This window comes from Gobius niger (genome assembly GCF_951799975.1).
Source record: "Gobius niger genome assembly, chromosome: 18".
Lineage (NCBI taxonomy): Eukaryota > Metazoa > Chordata > Actinopteri > Gobiiformes > Gobiidae > Gobius > Gobius niger.
In genome coordinates, this window is record NC_136869.1 from 26,099,683 (window position 1) to 26,118,679 (window position 18,997).

At 40.3% G+C, this 18,997-nt stretch overlaps 1 protein-coding gene across 2 annotated transcripts in view; it reads left to right on the forward strand.

Annotated features, from left to right (window-relative positions):
- The window catches only part of LOC306977581 (RNA-binding Raly-like protein), a 316,297-nt gene that overhangs the window by 287,029 nt on the left and 10,271 nt on the right, over positions 1 to 18,997 (forward strand). Inside the window, exons 6-7 of one of the 2 annotated variants that reach the window (XM_079575973.1) lie at positions 559 to 675; positions 10,488 to 10,654. In XM_079575973.1, the coding sequence (XP_079432099.1) occupies positions 559 to 675; positions 10,488 to 10,654 (284 nt within the window). The remainder of the gene's footprint in view (positions 1 to 558; positions 676 to 10,487; positions 10,655 to 18,997) is intronic. The other variant, XM_079575974.1, reaches the window with a different exon arrangement.

Here is an 18,997-nt window from a genome sequence, read left to right on the forward strand (position 1 = left end):
CTCCCAGTGTGGAGGACCGACAGTACCCTACCGACATTCTTGCTTGGGGCCCCTTGGTACCCTTGATACACCACTGCTCACATCTATGGCGGATCTTTGAGTCTTCCCAGTGGCTACTTTTAGCACCACAGCTTGCAAAAAGCTCCCCTTTTCCCTAAAAGAAGCTCCTCCTGAGGTCCTACATATCCAGGGAATGCTGTCCTCACCTCTCCATCTCTTGTAAAGCTGAATCCTTTCATTGTGGAGTAAAAACATTCGCCATAGCTTCACTACAGCCACATGGGCCAAGCCTTTCCTCTTTAGTGAAATAGCTGTGCAGCGAAAGGAAGCAAGAGGAGGAGGGTGGGAGGAATCAACAGGAAGTGATTTGTGTTTTAGCTGCTTTAGATCAATATTGCATTTTCTAACCAACAAAGTGTATGCCTAAACATTCAAACTGACCTGCAAGTACTTTTATACAGTACAATATAAAGAAATGCAGATTATTTTTAGTATTACAAACATTTATTTGTTTTGATATTGTGACTAAACATCTGGCATTACTGTGTTGTGTCTTAGCAGTGAAGTCGGACCAGCTGCAGACCATCAAGCGCGAGTTGACCCAGATAAAGACCAGGATCGACTCGCTGCTCGGCCGCCTGGAGAGGATCGAGAAGCAGCAGCGCGTCGACAACGGTGAGTGCGCTCACACAAGCCCTCACATTCAGCTGTGAGCACGGCGGGAAACCAGCGGCAGATTCAAATACCTTTCCTCTTGCAATCAGAGAAATGAATCTGACTAAAGAGACACAACAACAGAGTGAGTGAGATCTGAATCACTGACCATCTGAGGCCAGGGTCAATCTGAAGGTGAATGCTTAGAACCTGCAGACCAGCTAAAAATACTAATCAGTGCATTGAAGAAAGTTTGACTATTATGGACAGGAAGTAGTAAAATCCAGAGAAACTTCATATAAACTTATTTACTTAAATATGCAGGTCTAATGCGCAAATGAATACCCTCCAGGAGACATAAATATAAGCCCCAAAAAGTTGATTTCAGCTGTGATTATAAGCAGTTTGATGAAATATCTCTAACTGACACTACACCTTTCAGTCTATGGCACCAGACATGACCGGCGAGGCAGGCCACTCCCTCAGACAGGTCCCACTGGGGAGCCTCTAAAGATGGCCCCATCACAAGACAAGCTTCCTTCCCAAGGTCACGCCCCTCTAGACTTGATCGGACAAAACGGACCGTCGGGATAACGGCAGGCGCGCGGCGTGCCATTCAAGGACTGCGTCGGACTCTTGACAGCTCTGCGCCAAACAAATCAGTCTTGATCCTCCTCCAGGCAAACCGAGACACGGAGAAAAAAGAACCAAATGTGATGGGAAAATATGGCACTGCAGAGACGAGGCAGAGAGGCACTGAACGAGCTTACATTGATCCTACAGATGATGTGTTTGAATTATTTGCGGCTCCTTTCGCTTGTCTGGAGAGAACGTGGGTGTTTTTATTGCTTTTTGTTCGAATCAATTGGAGTTTTATAGATGAGAATTACAAAAACAGCGGAGAGTGGGATGGGTGCACAACTTGTAAAAAAGAATGGGCCGACGCCACGCTAAACTGGCTTTTTGGATTCAAAACGTCCCCTCATTAAAAGCATACCTGGTGGTGTTGTTTACTTGCATGTTAATCTCTGAACCCCCGCTTTAACCAAGTGCATTTTCTCTAGTTCATCTTTACCCAGATCTACAAAACTCATCTAAACGTATCTTTTCCTTTCCTTTTCCTGATCTGGGGCTGCTGTAGTTGGTAACGGTAGATTCAGCCGACGAAGATGGATCGGCTGCCACAGAGTCCAGATCTTGACCCCACTGAAAGTCTTTGGGATGTGCTGGAGCCACGCACTGTAAAAAGTAATCAAGAAATGAGAGACACGTTCTGAAATGTCCATTATAGAAGTTTTATAGAACCACCTTTATTTTCCATCACAGTGGCCTCTATGATTCTCCAAGAACATTTTTTTTTGAGTTTTCACTGCTGACAAACCCTCTCACCAGAAAACATACAATACAGAGGCCACTGTGATCAAAACTAAAGGGGCCGTGCTGACCACCCATACAGCCACTGGGTCACTAAAAGTCAATTACAACTTTTGTTTTGTTTTTTCACATAAAAAGCTCCATTAAGCACTTTTAAAACAAGAATTTATCCTTGATGGGAGTAAGTAATTAGAGAAATCTGTCCACCAGGCAATTTTCTTCTGCACTTAAATTAATAGAAAAGATTTAAAGCAGAACTAAGTAGCTTGTTTACCTTAATAAATCCTTTCTGTAGTCCCTCTGGGGGTAATAAAGTGTTAATGGGATGATCGGGGGGTCTTTCATCTCCCCCTGGTGTCTCTGGCCAGAAAACAACACTTGCAGCTTTCCCCAAAACACACTAATGGAATCACGAAGAAGAAGCTAACAGGCTAACGGGCAAAGCTAAATGCGGGCTAGCGCCACTTAAACAGTATTTACAGCCAAGTCTGAGTGAAAAAAATGATCTCCATTGTGTAATTTGATGTACAATATCTCTCTCTCCCTTTGTTTTTTCTGCCAGCGTAGTGTTTACTCTCACGGAAAATGAATGAGTAAAAAACAGCAACATGCTACGACACCTGCAGTGGCGCTTATGGCCTCTAGGGGCATGAGTTACTTAGTACTGCTTTAATCACATTAGAAATGTGATTATTTGAAGATTACTTATACAGTAAATCATCAGTACAAGATCTTAGCGCAACAGTAGGTCTTTTGACAAAGCTGAAGCGTATCAAAACAACGCCACAGCAAAGGGGATCTACAAGGCAAATACTAGAGCGTGTGACCTTTTCTCTTTGTGTAGCTTGTTTGACTGTGTTTGCAAATGGAGACTGCTGACATTGTGTACCACATTTCAAAATGGCTAAATCCAACACCTTTTCCCAGACGCATCATTAGACACATCATTCGTAATTTACACAAAATAGCGAGGCAAAAGTTTGACAGACATTTTGTTAAAGTCCAGTTTCCAGCTGACCGTCCCCACCAACTTTGAACAAAAGACATGCATGAATTACTATGTCTATAGTCCGAAAAAGAAAACAAAGCAACACTCTGGACCAAACAACAAGCACAAGAGCCTTTGTTACTTGATTTCTGTCAAATGGTTGGAACATTTTTTACATTGACGAGCGTAGGTGAAAACAAGTGGAATGTTTTGCTAAAGTTTGAGTTTTAATTTAACTGAAATCCTACCGAAATAAGCTTCAAAACACAAATCCACCTGCTGTTTTTGAGCGTTTCCAAATCTAAATTGCCCAAAATCCTTCCCGGTTTAGACTCCCATCCTGGACGTGTCTATAAAAAATCCACTTCGCCGAGAATAGACATCCCGCCGCTTGACGCGCGAGTCCCGAAACCTTCCCTCCCGGAGGACGTTCCGGTCTGGCGGCTGTCTCCGCGCTCAGACGTCGGCACGGGCCTGACATGTGGACACTTTTCCACCGGTTTGGGAACTGCTGCTTTAAAATAGCGGCGCGGAGAAAAAAAGCTGTACCGTGTCTGTAGCAGAGGAGCGGAGACAGATGGCAGAGATGGCCACTTGCCGCCTTGTTAAGGTCAGCCCCGTCGAGAGTCCGCTGTCAGCTCCTGCCCAGAGGGGGAGAGAATGACCCCCAGTGATATTTGTCCTTACGCTGTCTGGGAAATAGTTCACTTTTAGTACCAGAAGTGGAAAGACGGGAACTGTTCTCGTTGATTGCAAAAGTCCTTTACAGGTAGGGCAGGTTTGAGGAGCGCCTGGATATGATTCACGCACAAACCGCAAACAAAACAACAGCTAGAGGAACGAGTTCACAAATGAGAGCTCGAAAAACGTGCTGCCGGGAGAGGCTTGTCAACGATGCAGTTCTGCCTCCGTGCCCAGGTAGTTTCCAAGGCGATTGTTCAGACGTGACACAGAGGATGAAGATTTCAATGGATTTAGTGATTCGGGATGAGAGAGAGAATTTGGTATGTTACAGCCGTGGAGCCTCAGCCTGAAAAGACCTGTCCCCCACTGTGCTCAGTTTTGTCCTGGGCGGTCTAAGGGTGTTGGAGTCGGTGGACCACAGGCGGCGAGTGGTGGTTTGGGGGGGTCAGTAGTTCTAACAGGTAGTCCAGGGCATGGCCATGGAGGCATTGGAAGGTGGGCAAGCAAATCTTGTAAGGGAGAGGACAGGGACAGGGAGCCAGTGGAAGGATGGCGTCAGGATCCCGGTTCTGGATGGGCTGAAGCTTCTGCACGCTCCTGCCTGGGATCCCGACAAGGAGGGCATGACAGCAGTCCAGCCTGGAGGACACAAAGGCGTGGACTTCAGCATCACTGAGGGAGAAGGAGGGGTGGAGTTTGAAAATGGTCCTAAGGTAGAAAAAAAATGAGGTTTTACATAAATGGTGGATATGGTGATCAGATGAGAGGTTGAGGTCGAACCTGACTCCAAGGCTCTCCGTTAGTAATGGCAGGACTTGTCTTCTTTCTGGAGCACCTCTTGTTTTGTTTATGTGTGGACCTGTATGACGCCGCCTCATCAACACGTATCCCTCCGCCGTCATCATTACACCATATAAGTTTAACACAGTGACGAGCTTGTCCTATTTTTGTTTCTACCCTGCGTCGTTTCAGACCTTTTTAATATATATTCCATGAAGATTAATCCAGCACTGTGTTAAAATTGCCGATATCCGTATATCCGCGGGTCGTGGCAGTGGAAGGAGGTGAGTGCACTCTGACTTGAGAGAAATGTGGAGATGCCGACAGTCTGTGTCCACTGATTAGACGGGTTAAAGTGTTGCCGAACGTCATACATTTTGTGAAACGGCTAAAAAAACATTATGTGGAAAAGCAGACTTGAAAGAATGAGGCACTCCTCAAAAAATATATATATACAGTATATATTAAGTGAGTTGACACTCACAGTTAACTGGGCAAAGTGCTCTTAAAGCAGTACTAAGTAACTCTTCCCCCTAGAGGCCATAAGCGCAACTGCAGGCGTCGTAGCAAGTTATCATTTTTTAACTTATTAATTGTCTTGGGGAATAATTACTACGCTGACAGGAAAGGCGAAGGGAGAGAGGGTTACTGTGCATCCAATTATACAATGGAAATATTTTTTTTCACTCAAACTTGGCTGTAAATACTGTTTAAAGTGACGTTAGCCCGCAGTTAGCTTTGCCCATTAGCATGCTAGCTTCTTCTTCGTGATTCCATTAGTGTGTATTGCTTTCTCCGGACCGGTGGCAGTCAAGTTGCAAACATGGTTTTCTGGTCAGAGACACCAGGGGGAGATGAAAGACCCTCCAATCATCCCATAAACACTTGTATTACCCCCACAGGGACTACGGGGAGGATTTATTAAGGTAAACAAGTGACTTAGTACTGCTTTAAGCGTTTACTCAATTAGCAACTGGTTAATCATGAACATTCGTTGCTAACGTTAGCATATGTAGCATGAAGCTAATGTGGCTTCCTGGTTAGAATTGTCTGTTTTTTTTGTTTTTTTTATGGGCTGTTGAACAACTTTGCTCCTCTCCATGTCTCTGTATCTTTATTTAGTGCAAAATAGATTTTTAATTCAGCTTTTGCTAAAATAGTGGTGGGTACATACGTCTGGGTCTGATCTCAGTAGCCGCGTTTCATCGGTTGAATTTCAACCTGCCATTCATTGAGCGGGGGAGGCGGGGCTTGTAGGTGACATCAAGCATTTGCGTCAATTTGCTGGTTGTAGTTTGTTCGTGGCGGCGGATACAAAAGAAATGGAGGCTCTTCAATCCGTCCTGGCTCGGCTCCCAAATATCCAAAGATTAAAACTGAAGCCTGGGAATGTGCAAGGAAGAGTTATGATAAAGCTATGATAGAGTTATGATAGAGGTATGATAGAGTTATGATAGAGTTATGATAGAGCTATGATAGAGTTATGATAGAGTTATGATAGAGGTATGATAGAGTTATGATAGAGGTATGATAGAGTTATGATAGAGTTATGATAGAGCTATGATAGAGTTATGATAGAGTTATGATAGAGGTATGATAGAGCTATTATAGAGTTATGATAGAGGTATGATAGAGTTATGATAGAGTTATGATAGAGTTATGATAGAGTTATGATAGAGTTATGATAGAGGTATGATAGAGTTATGATAGAGGTATGATAGAGTTATGATAGAGTTATGATAGAGCTATTATAGAGTTATGATAGAGCTATTATAGAGTTATGATAGAGTTATGATAGAGGTATGATAGAGTTATGATAGAGTTATGATAGAGCTATTATAGAGTTATGATAGAGCTATTATAGAGCTATTATAGAGTTATGATAGAGCTATTATAGAGCTATTATAGAGTTATGATAGAGCTATTATAGAGTTATGATAGAGGTATGATAGAGTTATGATAGAGTTATGATAGAGCTATGCTAGAGTTATGATAGAGCTATTATAGAGTTATGATAGAGTTATAGTAGAGTTATGATAAAGCTATGATAGAGTTATGATAGAGGTATGATAGAGTTATGATAGAGCTATGATAGAGTTATGATAGAGTTATGATAGAGCTATGATAGAGTTATGATAGAGTTATGATAGAGCTATGATAGAGTTATGATAGAGCTATTATAGAGCTATTATAGAGTTATGATAGTTATAGTAGAGTTATGATAAAGCTATGATAGAGTTATGATAGAGTTATGATAGAGTTATGATAGAGTTATGATAGAGTTATAGTAGAGTTATGATAGAGTTATGATAAAGCTATGATAGAGTTATGATAGAGCTATGATAGAGTTATGATAGAGTTATAGTAGAGTTATGATAAAGCTATGATAGAGTTATGATAGAGCTATGATAGAGTTATGATAGAGTTATAGTAGAGTTATGATAAAGCTATGATAGAGTTATGATAGAGCTATGATAGAGTTATGATAGAGTTATAGTAGAGTTATGATAAAGCTATGATAGAGTTATGATAGAGTTATGATAGAGTTATGATAGAGTTATGATAGAGTTATAGTAGAGTTATGATAAAGCTATGATAGAGTTATGATAGAGCTATTATAGAGCTATTATAGAGTTATGATAGTTATAGTAGAGTTATGATAAAGCTATGATAGAGTTATGATAGAGTTATGATAGAGTTATGATAGAGTTATGATAGAGTTATGATAGAGTTATGATAGAGTTATGATAAAGCTATGATAGAGTTATGATAGAGCTATGATAGAGTTATGATAGAGTTATAGTAGAGTTATGATAAAGCTATGATAGAGTTATGATAGAGCTATGATAGAGTTATGATAGAGTTATAGTAGAGTTATGATAAAGCTATGATAGAGTTATGATAGAGTTATGATAGAGTTATGATAGAGTTATGATAGAGCTATGATAGAGTTATGATAGAGTTATGATAGAGTTATGATAGAGTTATGATAGAGTTATAGTAGAGCTATGATAGAGTTATGATAGAGCTATGATAGAGCTATGATAGAGCTATGATAGAGTTATGATAGAGTTATGATAGAGCTATGATAGAGTTATGATAGAGTTATGATAGAGCTATGATAGAGTTATGATAGAGCTATTATAGAGCTATTATAGAGTTATGATAGTTATAGTAGAGTTATGATAAAGCTATGATAGAGTTATGATAGAGTTATGATAGAGTTATGATAGAGTTATGATAGAGTTATAGTAGAGTTATGATAAAGCTATGATAGAGTTATGATAGAGTTATGATAAAGCTATGATAGAGTTATGATAGAGCTATGATAGAGTTATGATAGAGTTATAGTAGAGTTATGATAAAGCTATGATAGAGTTATGATAGAGTTATGATAAAGCTATGATAGAGTTATGATAGAGTTATGATAAAGCTATGATAGAGTTATGATAGAGCTATGATAGAGTTATGATAGAGTTATAGTAGAGTTATGATAAAGCTATGATAGAGTTATGATAGAGCTATGATAGAGTTATGATAGAGTTATAGTAGAGTTATGATAAAGCTATGATAGAGTTATGATAGAGTTATGATAGAGTTATGATAGAGCTATGATAGAGTTATGATAGAGTTATGATAGAGTTATGATAGAGTTATGATAGAGCTATGATAGAGCTATGATAGAGTTATGATAGAGTTATGATAGAGTTATGATAGAGTTATGATAGAGTTATGATAGAGTTATGATAGAGCTATGATAGAGTTATGATAGAGTTATGATAGAGTTATGATAGAGTTATGATAGAGCTATGATAGAGTTATGATAGAGTTATGATAGAGTTATGATAGAGTTATGATAGAGTTATGATAGAGTTATAGTAGAGCTATGATAGAGCTATGATAGAGCTATGATAGAGCTATGATAGAGCTATGATAGAGTTATGATAGAGCTATGATAGAGTTATGATAGAGTTATGATAGAGTTATGATAGAGTTATGATAGAGCTATGATAGAGTTATGATAGAGCTATGATAGAGTTATGATAGAGCTATGATAGAGCTATGATAGAGCTATGATAGAGTTATGATAGAGCTATGATAGAGTTATGATAGAGCTATGATAGAGTTATGATAGAGTTATGATAGAGTTATGATAGAGCTATGATAGAGCTATGATAGAGTTATGATAGAGTTATGATAGAGTTATAGTAGAGCTATGATAGAGTTATGATAGAGTTATGATAGAGTTATGATAGAGTTATGATAGAGTTATGATAGAGCTATGATAGAGTTATGATAGAGTTATGATAGAGCTATGATAGAGTTATGATAGAGTTATGATAGAGTTATGATAGAGCTATGATAGAGCTATGATAGAGTTATGATAGAGCTATGATAGAGTTATGATAGAGTTATGATAGAGTTATGATAGAGCTATGATAGAGTTATGATAGAGTTATGATAGAGTTATGATAGAGTTATAGTAGAGCTATGATAGAGTTATGATAGAGCTATGATAGAGCTATGATAGAGCTATGATAGAGTTATGATAGAGCTATGATAGAGTTATGATAGAGTTATGATAGAGTTATGATAGAGTTATGATAGAGCTATGATAGAGTTATGATAGAGCTATGATAGAGTTATGATAGAGCTATGATAGAGTTATGATAGAGTTATGATAGAGTTATGATAGAGTTATGATAGAGCTATGATAGAGTTATGATAGAGCTATGATAGAGTTATGATAGAGCTATGATAGAGTTATGATAGAGCTATGATAGAGTTATGATAGAGTTATGATAGAGCTATGATAGAGTTATGATAGAGTTATGATAGAGTTATAGTAGAGCTATGATAGAGTTATGATAGAGTTATGATAGAGTTATGATAGAGTTATGATAGAGCTATGATAGAGTTATGATAGAGTTATGATAGAGTTATGATAGAGTTATGATAGAGCTATGATAGAGTTATGATAGAGTTATGATAGAGTTATGATAGAGCTATGATAGAGTTATGATAGAGCTATGATAGAGTTATGATAGAGTTATGATAGAGTTATGATAGAGTTATGATAGAGTTATGATAGAGTTATGATAGAGCTATGATAGAGTTATGATAGAGTTATGATAGAGTTATGATAGAGCTATGATAGAGTTATGATAGAGTTATGATAGAGTTATGATAGAGTTATGATAGAGTTATAGTAAAGCTATGATAGAGTTATGATAGAGTTATGATAGAGTTATGATAGAGCTATGATAGCTGCTCCACTCACTCAGGTGCATTAACCAAACACTAGCGAAAATCAGATCCAATGGTTTCAAAGGAGTTCACCCCTCCCACCTGATAACGGAGCTCAATTGTGAAAGTCCAGACACTTGTACAAAACTCAATGAGTACGATCGTCTGATAAAACCAGGCTACTTCTACCCAATGGGCAATTTCAACGATGCCGTCTATCACATGGCTTTGGAGCCTTCTAATTCTAATGTTTCAAATCCTGTATCGTTTAGAACAAACTTGACAACAAATAAAAAGATGTTTGGCGAGAGTTTTTTGCTGTGGTTTGTGAACCGTTTGGTCCACCTGTCTTGGTTTTGAACACACTTCACCCACTTCTCCCTCTCCAGCTGAAGGATGTGGCTGACTGAATGGTACCAGGAATAAAAAAACACAAGCTGCCAAATCACCATGCGACAAGTACGCAGCGGAAATACCTGATGAAAAGAGCGCCAGCCAAAAGGAACAACAAAGTAATGAGAAACAAAGGCATGTTTGAACTGTTCACTCTTGAAGAAAGCGGAAAAGTTGATGTGTCAAAAAGATATGCAAATCTTTTAGCAGGGAATATCACAACCAAACTAAATCAAGAGCTCTACGTTTTAAACATACATCAGGGCACAGCAATGGTCCCTTGTTATGACAGTTCGAACAGCTTTGGCCTTGCTTGAGAAAAGTAAAAATCCGTGACTAAATGTTCTTCTATTGTGTTGTGTTTTAGATGTCCAGAGAAAATACGACGACAACTGCGACTCTGTGCATGGGTCCGTGTCAGAGGCAGCGGAGAACAGCGGGGAGGAGGGAGAGGAGGGGGCCCTGGAGGCTGAGGCCGGAGAGATGAGCGACGGCGCCGAGGACGACTACAACGAGGAGGGATCCCACCATCTGGTACGAGATTCACTCACACAAACAGGAATTTTGGCTTATGTGCGCACAATTCAGTAATTCGGCACGGTTTATCCATGTCCCTCCTGAGCACACAAACGCCAGACCACAGTCCCATATACAGTACTAACACCAAACAAAACTCTCTCACCTCGAAATGCAGACACGGGGGGAGATTTTCACCCTTTTTCAGTTCTAAAGAGTCTTTTCGAGACACAAACTTTGGTTTGCCTTTTCTGATGCTTGTCAGAAATGGCTGTGTTGACATTATTTAAATTTATTTAATTGCAATTTTACACTTCTGTGCCTTAATATATATACAGAGTTTAAAAATGTCAAAATGATGTATTTTCCTCCCCCTACATGTTCCAGCCATGTCCTAATGTGTAGAATGAGCTCAGACCTGTTCACCACAACTGCCTCTAAAATCCTGCACTGTCTCTCAAAAAGGTGTTACTTCGGGTCTGAAGTGCCGTCAAGAATGAGCTTAATATAGAAGCTGCAGTTACACATATGGCCTGAGGTGGCAGTAGTGAGTATGAAATGGCCAACGTGCAAACTTGATTCAGCCATACTTATTGGCCTGCCTCCATACACTGTAAAAAAGGGACTGATTGTTGCTTACTTCCTCCTGAAGCCCTAAGGAAATGGGGGCAGGCCCCGTGTGATCCTTCAATTTTGCACCCTTTCAAGACCCTAATGTCGAAAAAAATACACTCCACAAAAGAGCCTTAAAAAAAACATACATTCAGATTTTTTTCTGCTTCTTTTTACAAAAAATTCAGTGGCTTTTGGGTCATTTGGATAAACCACTGGAGCCCACAGCCTTCGGGTCAAAATGACCCCAAGACCACACAAGGGTACAAGTTATAGTCTGGAAGTCTAAAAATTACAAATTTAATAAAATGTGCAAAATCAACCACCCGGTCTTGCATTTTGATGTAAGATTTTAAAATTCCCTAGATTAGAACCCTGCAATTGGTTTTATATCTGGCCATATTATTTGGGTCAAAATCTTGAAAATTAATTAATATTTAGTGGTTGCACTTGAAAATTGCCCTATACTGTAACATAGCGAGCCAAATGAAAAAGACATACTATAATAACTGGTGGTTTTATTCTCACAAAAAACAAAGTGAAACTTTGAAGTGAGAAAGTCCACTATAATCACTGTGGCTTTACTGGCATCACAAAGATCTGCCTGTGCTCTTTCACTTGCAGTAAGTCCTGTTTCTGCTCTTCATTCTTCGTGAGGCTAATGTTGAAGTCTTGAATAAGCTTCACCTCCCTTTCTGCAACATCATTGACAACTTTCCTGGAATGCACAATTTTATCAGCCTTTTGAAAGTCTGCATCATCATCCCAGTCTGCTGCAGGAATTCTTAAGAATGTGTGTGGCAGATCCAGAATTTCAAAGAAACACATCGTGCTGGTGGTGACAAGATCACTGATCTGCTTCCCTTCAGAATCTGCTTGATGAAGGGCATCACAACACTTTGGTGGAACCTCTGACCCTTCCTTTTCCATAATGTCTGTTCTTGTGTCACATTGAAGTCGAAAAATGCCAGGCCAACCATTTCTTTGCTCAAGTACCAAAGATGCCGAACGCTGTTAAGGCAGTGTTCTTGACCACTGAATGTTCATACTGTGACAGCTTATTGAGGAATGCCAAATCATTTGCAGGAGCTTTTGCTGATGATGGTGCTTCAAACCACACTCTGATGCAGATACTTGCTACAAAGAGAAGAAACTGCGGCATTCCATGCTCTTCAGATACTTTCAAGGTGAACTGCACTCTGAACATCCACATCTTAAAGCAGTAAATCACCTTAAGCATCCGTCTTGCTCCATGAAGAGCACCAGAAGCTTGGAAATGAGCTCCTCGAGGTGGATCCTCACCAAGGACAATGACCATAAGTTCCAAGACCTCTCTGTAATCGTCACGTGGCTGCTCACTACTGAGCTGTTCCATCGCAAACTGAACCGTGTCTTCTTTAAACTCCACAATCTCACTTCTTCCAGCAGCTGTGGAGAAAGAATTGGTATCTATCGAGGACCATTTTTCTTTGAAGTGTTTGAACAGGGCAATGTCTGTACGAGCTCCATTGAAGCGCCCTGTGTTGCTTGCTGTTGTGTCGAAGCATAAGCCGGTGACTTGGTAAGTTGCTTTTCAGCCATCAATGCATGCCAGCACCTCTGTCAACTTCCTCATGACCAGTAAGATCTGGCAGAAATGTTCCATCCCAATGAACTGTCAAACTTTGAGCAGCTTGTGCAACCTCTAAAAAACCTTCTTTTCCTTCCAAATGTCTCCCTAAATCATCTTATGGATGCCAAAACCTAATGCAGGGTTCTAACCAAGGTTATCTGAAACGATCACTTTAAGTCATTATTGAACACAAGCTTGCGTTGGGCAATACTGAGTTTTTTTTTTTTCCTTTCGAATTTAAATTTTTGCCACAGTCCATATAATGAAGCTGGCTGCTTGAACCCAGCCAACAGCTAGCATGAACGAGCTTCGGTTAGCCCACACTGAACTCTCTTAGGCTATATCCACACGAAGACAAAACGCTTATGTTTTCAGAAACTTTTTTGTAAGCACGAATCCAGCTCCGTAAATGTGTACGTCCACATGGGTCAACTCAGGTCTGTGAAAACGGCGCAAGTCATCTTCCAGGCCTGTGTGAGGCGCTGTGAGGCTAACACAGATAATAGAGCAAGATGTAGAGGTGCATGCGCAGTAAACTTATGTGGAATGTAAACAGTGAAAATGGAACTGATTCAAGGATTTACGATCTACAGAAGAGACGAGGAGGAGAGTTTATTCTTCAGACGTAGCGGAACTAAAGCAAAAAAACCTGTCAGTGATTTTTACTGTCAGTCCAAAAACACAGACTGACTCGTGTTTTTCTACTTGTCACCTGTGGCTTGTGGACTGCAGTGGAACAAAGAGGGGCGGAGTCAAACCATCATAGATCCTTGAGTTAAACTCATTATAAGGTCAGTAGATTATGGATCACAGACACCACTCTGGGGCTGTGATGTCATCGTTTTAGTAAAAGTTGCGGAGACGACGTAACAACGGCGCCGCATAAACGGCGTTTTGAGATCTTTCCTCTCTGTGACCTAGTTTGGAAAATGTTCGTTTACAGACCCCCAAAAAAACGCCGGGCTCGTATAGACGATACACTGGATTGATCAAATATCTTTGTGTTTGGTCCTCAGCTTCACTTCGTGTGGACAGGGCCTTAGCCTGCCTCACTGCAAGAAGGTTTGATCCCAGACCGTGTGGGGCTTTTCTGAGCTTGTATGTTCTTTGTGCTTTAGTGTTTTACCTCCCACTAAAAACATGTACAATGCCCAGGAAGTTGGGAACCACTGGAACAAAGGAAGAGGTGAGACGGTTCTAGTTGGGCTGCTGAGGTCCATTCTGTTTTAGTTTCATTTGCACAGAAGCCGCCATGTTTGTTTTGATTTGCTTCTCCCCCCGTCATTGCTGCTGATCGAAACTCAGGGGTCTGGAGACGTGACAAGTATCGTCCTGGTCATTTCACATTCTTTGGGCTCGGACGGACCATATTTTTGTCTGCACTTCACAACACATTTTCCTCTGTTCTCTTGGCTTTACGTGCCCCTACCCCACCAGGCCCAAACACTCGAGTGGCCTGGAGCCTTCACCTTCTCAAAGTTAATAGTCCGGAATTATTCATGACCACAGATCTGAAAGGCTTTACATGAGTGAGCGGTGAGGGCGCCTCGTCTGACAGATGCTCCCATCGCGAGCCCAGCCCACACACACGCACACTTTTATATATACATACACCAACCTATAAGACCTTATAATTAAAGCAGCCGACACAGAGAAGGTTATTTCACGTCAGCGCTGATGAAAAAGTCTCCTCAGATCCAATCATTAAAGCTAATCCGCACGGGGAGAGCCAATTATTTTTATTGTCATTTATTCATTTGACGGCCTAAATTATTCATGCTGTTTAATGGCCTGAGTTGATAAAGTTGTGCGGGGCTGGGTTCGAACTTTCACGAAGTTCAAGGTGAGGCTCCGTCAATGATCTGTCGGCACTTGGAATCCGCTGAACATTACGCGGCGTAGAGAAAAAGGGTTCGTGTTTATTGCGCGGAATTAAACATCGTGGTCGTGACTTTCTCGTCAAACTAACTTTCGTAATAGATTAGGAACTTGCGAAGACATAATTGGCGGAAAAGTCTTGTTTCCACTTTCCATGTTCAGTGATGGGTCCTATAGGTTTGTTTAGCATGTGGGTTGGTTTTCTCCAGGATCTTACAGGATCTTACAGGAGCTTACAGACTATTATAGGCCAGTGCCATGCCTCATTTGAAAGCTAAGATCAACAAAACTCATCCAAACTGATCTTTTTCCCTTGTGCTATTATCCCTTTTTTTATTTTTTTTATTCTGTTTCATTGCATTTTTGTTTTGCCACGTTTTTCTTTTTTGTTGATTTTTTGCAAATTTTCTCCTTGAATTTTTGCCATTTTTTTGTAAATTTTTTGCCACTTTTTTTTGTTTTTTTGCCACTTTTGTGTTGCATTTTTGCCAATTTTTTCTTCACTTTCTTGTTGATTTTTTGTTGCTTTTTTTGTCACTTTTTTGTTGAATTTTTGCCATTTTTTCTTTGCTTTCTTTGCCACTTTATGTAGAATTTTTCTGGAATTTTTTTGTTCATTTTTTACCACTTTTTTGTTGATTTTTGGTCAATTTTTTGTTGATTTTTTGCCAACTTTTTCTGGAATTTTTGCCAATATTTTCTGGATTTGTTTTGCCACTTTTTTCTGGATTTTTTTTGTCATACTTTGGTTGATTTTTCGTCAGTTTTTTGTTGACTTCTTTGCTGCTTTATGTTGAATTTTTGCCACTTTTTTGCTGATTTTTTTGCTACTTTTTTGCAAGAAGCTTTTAGGGTAAAGCCAAACTGGATCAGGGGGTTAAGGGGTCAAATATTTTTACTCAAGTAGAAGTCAAAAGTTGTGACAAAACTACAGCTAGTTCCCCAAAATATGGGGGACAATGCTTAAATCTGGTTTGTTTTTTATTTGACCTAAAATGTAATTATCATCTAATTTGAATGACTTTGCGTAGGAATTGTGCTCCACAAAACGTGCTTCTCACCAGGTAGCTCTTGTAGCGGATGAACTCCACGCGCGTCTCCAGGTACCTGTTGGAGTTGCGTCCCAGGATCTTGATGAACTCCACCAGGCCGGCGCAGAACTTGTACCCCCCCTTGAGCACGCACAGCACCATGATGTTGTTGTCCCAGAAGTCCTCCATGATGTAGTGGGCCAGGCGCTCGATTCTGGAACGCAGGAAATAGAAATGAATTCAAAAAGGATAATAATGAAGACAGATGAAGCACAGTTTCGGGAGATGACCTGTTCATGATGAGCCCGTGTGGGATGTAGACGTTCTCGATGTCTACGTGGTTCGAACGATTATTCACAATGATCAACCGAATGAAGGGAAACTGATATTTTTTTTAGTTTTTGTATTTAAAATCCTTTCTAATGCTTCGCCAAATGTCCTTTAACCGATCCCATTAATATCTTTGTGAATCTTAATCTTTGTCAAAGACCTTTCCTGGCCGGGTGCTGCCATGATATTCTCACTAGATTCATAACTCGCGAGGCTCTTTCAAGAATATCTGTCCTTTTAACTGGTGAAATGGAGTCCTTGTACAACTAAAGGTGCTGCTGAGTTTCATATTAGCACGGTTAAAACATTCTTCAGATTCTTTAAATATATACAGCTCATGTCATTTAAAACGCCTGACCTCTTTATCCGATTTCACACCTGGCGAGAGCCGTGAAAACCGAAGCAATTACCCAGCTACACACTGGTTCACGTTTAAAAAAATGTCCATACTTTTGACCCGGCTTACTTATATTGGCCTTTAGCGGCTTAGCTAAATAGAAGGGATCGAAGCCAATTCAAAAGATCTTTCAGGTTCACATCCCATTCAGGTAGTTATTTCACATTTTAAGTGTGAAATACAAAACTCTCAATGCCAAAGCAGTGCGATGGAAGTGAACTGATCAAATAGATGGAATACAGTACATATTCTTAATTCCACATAGTTTATAGAAAGATATAATGACTCAATCATTGAGAAATGGATTACATTTGAATCCAAGTGAATGACATTCTCACTATCAATGCATTTATGATTAAAGAGAGACTATTGATAAAAGTCCCGCCTGGTTTATAGATTAAATGAATATCCTTCATCCGCATCATTGGTCTTGTTTTCCTATTAGAGCTTACTGCATATTCAGTAACACTTTATTTTACACTACCCTTGATTCATTGTATCTAACTAAGTTTAGTGCAATGTAATGTGCTCTGTAAGAATGTGTAATAACTTGTACCTATGTTAGATACACATTGGAATAATATTTATTTGTATTTTGTAGGTACAAAATGTAAGAAGAAATAACTCTAACCCTAAACCTAACCTTAAAGGAACAGGCCCCAGTTTTTCCATACTGAGATATGTTCTTACCTGAGCTTAGACGAGTTTGTGAAGGAGCGCTGTAGGTTCCAACTCCACCCCCATTTGGAGCCATACGAATATTCTGGGAGAGGCCAAATCCTGATAACATCTTTGGTCGTTGTCCGTGACTGAGCGCACGCACAAAGACCAGACTGGTACCCATCAACTCGTCTAAGCTCAGGCAAGAACATATCTGAGTATGTAAAAATGGTGGCCTGTTCCTTTAAGCCATATTACACTTGTGTCCTATTACATTATGTAACTACAAAGTACTAATACAAGTTATTCTATTGTGTTTCTAACCCATAGGTACAGGTTATTACACATTGTTACAGAGTACATTACATTGTACTAAATGAAGTTTGGTACAATGTATCATGGTACTGACTGAATAAAGTGTTTATTCAGTCAGCAAACACAAAGCATGCCTCTTTGCTAATGCCATTTAAGGTCCAACACTCGGCTAAACTGAGTTTTTAACCATTGAATGTGTGTCCCTTGTGGAAAAGTAATCTGTTTTTGTCTTCAGCATATTAAGTCTGTCAGTGAAGATACTGTAATTCCTCCATCTTCAACAAAACTTACTTCCTTTCTGCAGTAAACTACTACTTTAAAGGCTTTATGAGTAATAAGCCTCTGTCTTCTGTGGTTTTTCTTATCCGCCAGCCATTACACAATTCCACACATTTCTCTCCAAGAATCATTTCAACTGTGTGCCCTCTATATTCGAATCCACGTCTGTCCATAATTCACAGTGGAGCTGCCATCTCCAAAGCAATTACCCCGGCCGCCCTATGCTTTTGACCATGCTTTCTCTATTAAGTCTTATTTATTAGCCATTTAGCAGCTAAGCGCCGCTACGGCCGTCCCCTTCGCTAATGGAGGAGATTATTTTCTCAGGGACGCGCCGGGCCGGATTTATTTGTTTCTTGAAGGTCACATTGATCACAGATGGCGATAATGTACGGCGGACAGGGCTCTGCTCGGGTGCGGCGGCCGCGCTTGTTCGCCGTATATCAGCGGTGACCTTTGGCGAGAGATTTAAACTCGAGCGGACTGCGCCAAAACTGCTGCCTCATGGCTACAAGTCCGAGTTAAATGCAAAGGAGAAGTGATATCGCCTTGGATATATACGCCGCCTTTCAAGATGCCCCGACCGCGGACATTCGGAGCCTCACCCCGGCGGTGGCCAGAGCCGGGGCTGACGGATGGAAAAGTGGCTGTCAATCTGCACCAAATAATTATATATTGCGCATGATCAAAGCAAATCTTTTGAAGGGCCGTGAATTGCCCTCAATACGCAGCATCAGACTTCTAGTGCTCTGTGTGAATAATCCAAGGTTTGATCACAGGTATTGAATATGTAGGGCAGGGGTAGGCAACGTCAGGCCCGAGGGCCAAATCCGGCCTTCAGCACAGAACCTCTGGCCCTCAAGATGATTTTGAGAAACATTATTACACAAATCAGAGAGTACTTTTAACATTATTATTTAGATCTTCAGTGCGAGACGAATGTAGGATCCCGAAACTTTGCTTTTTCTTGTGTGGCCGCTCGTCAGTGGAATAAGTTGCCCACAGAGCTGATAACAAGCACAAACTCTTACACGTTCTCACGCCTGGCAAAGAAATGGCTCTTGTCAAATCAAACTTGCACCCACATGTGACCGGATGTATGTGTGTGTGTTTTATCTGATGGTTGTGAATGTGAAGATTTTCTTTTACTATTATGAACTTGGTCAATGTAAATGCCATTATCCATGTATGCATGATGTTTTTATGTATTTTACTATAACATCAGCCTGCCCAGGGACTACGGGTGG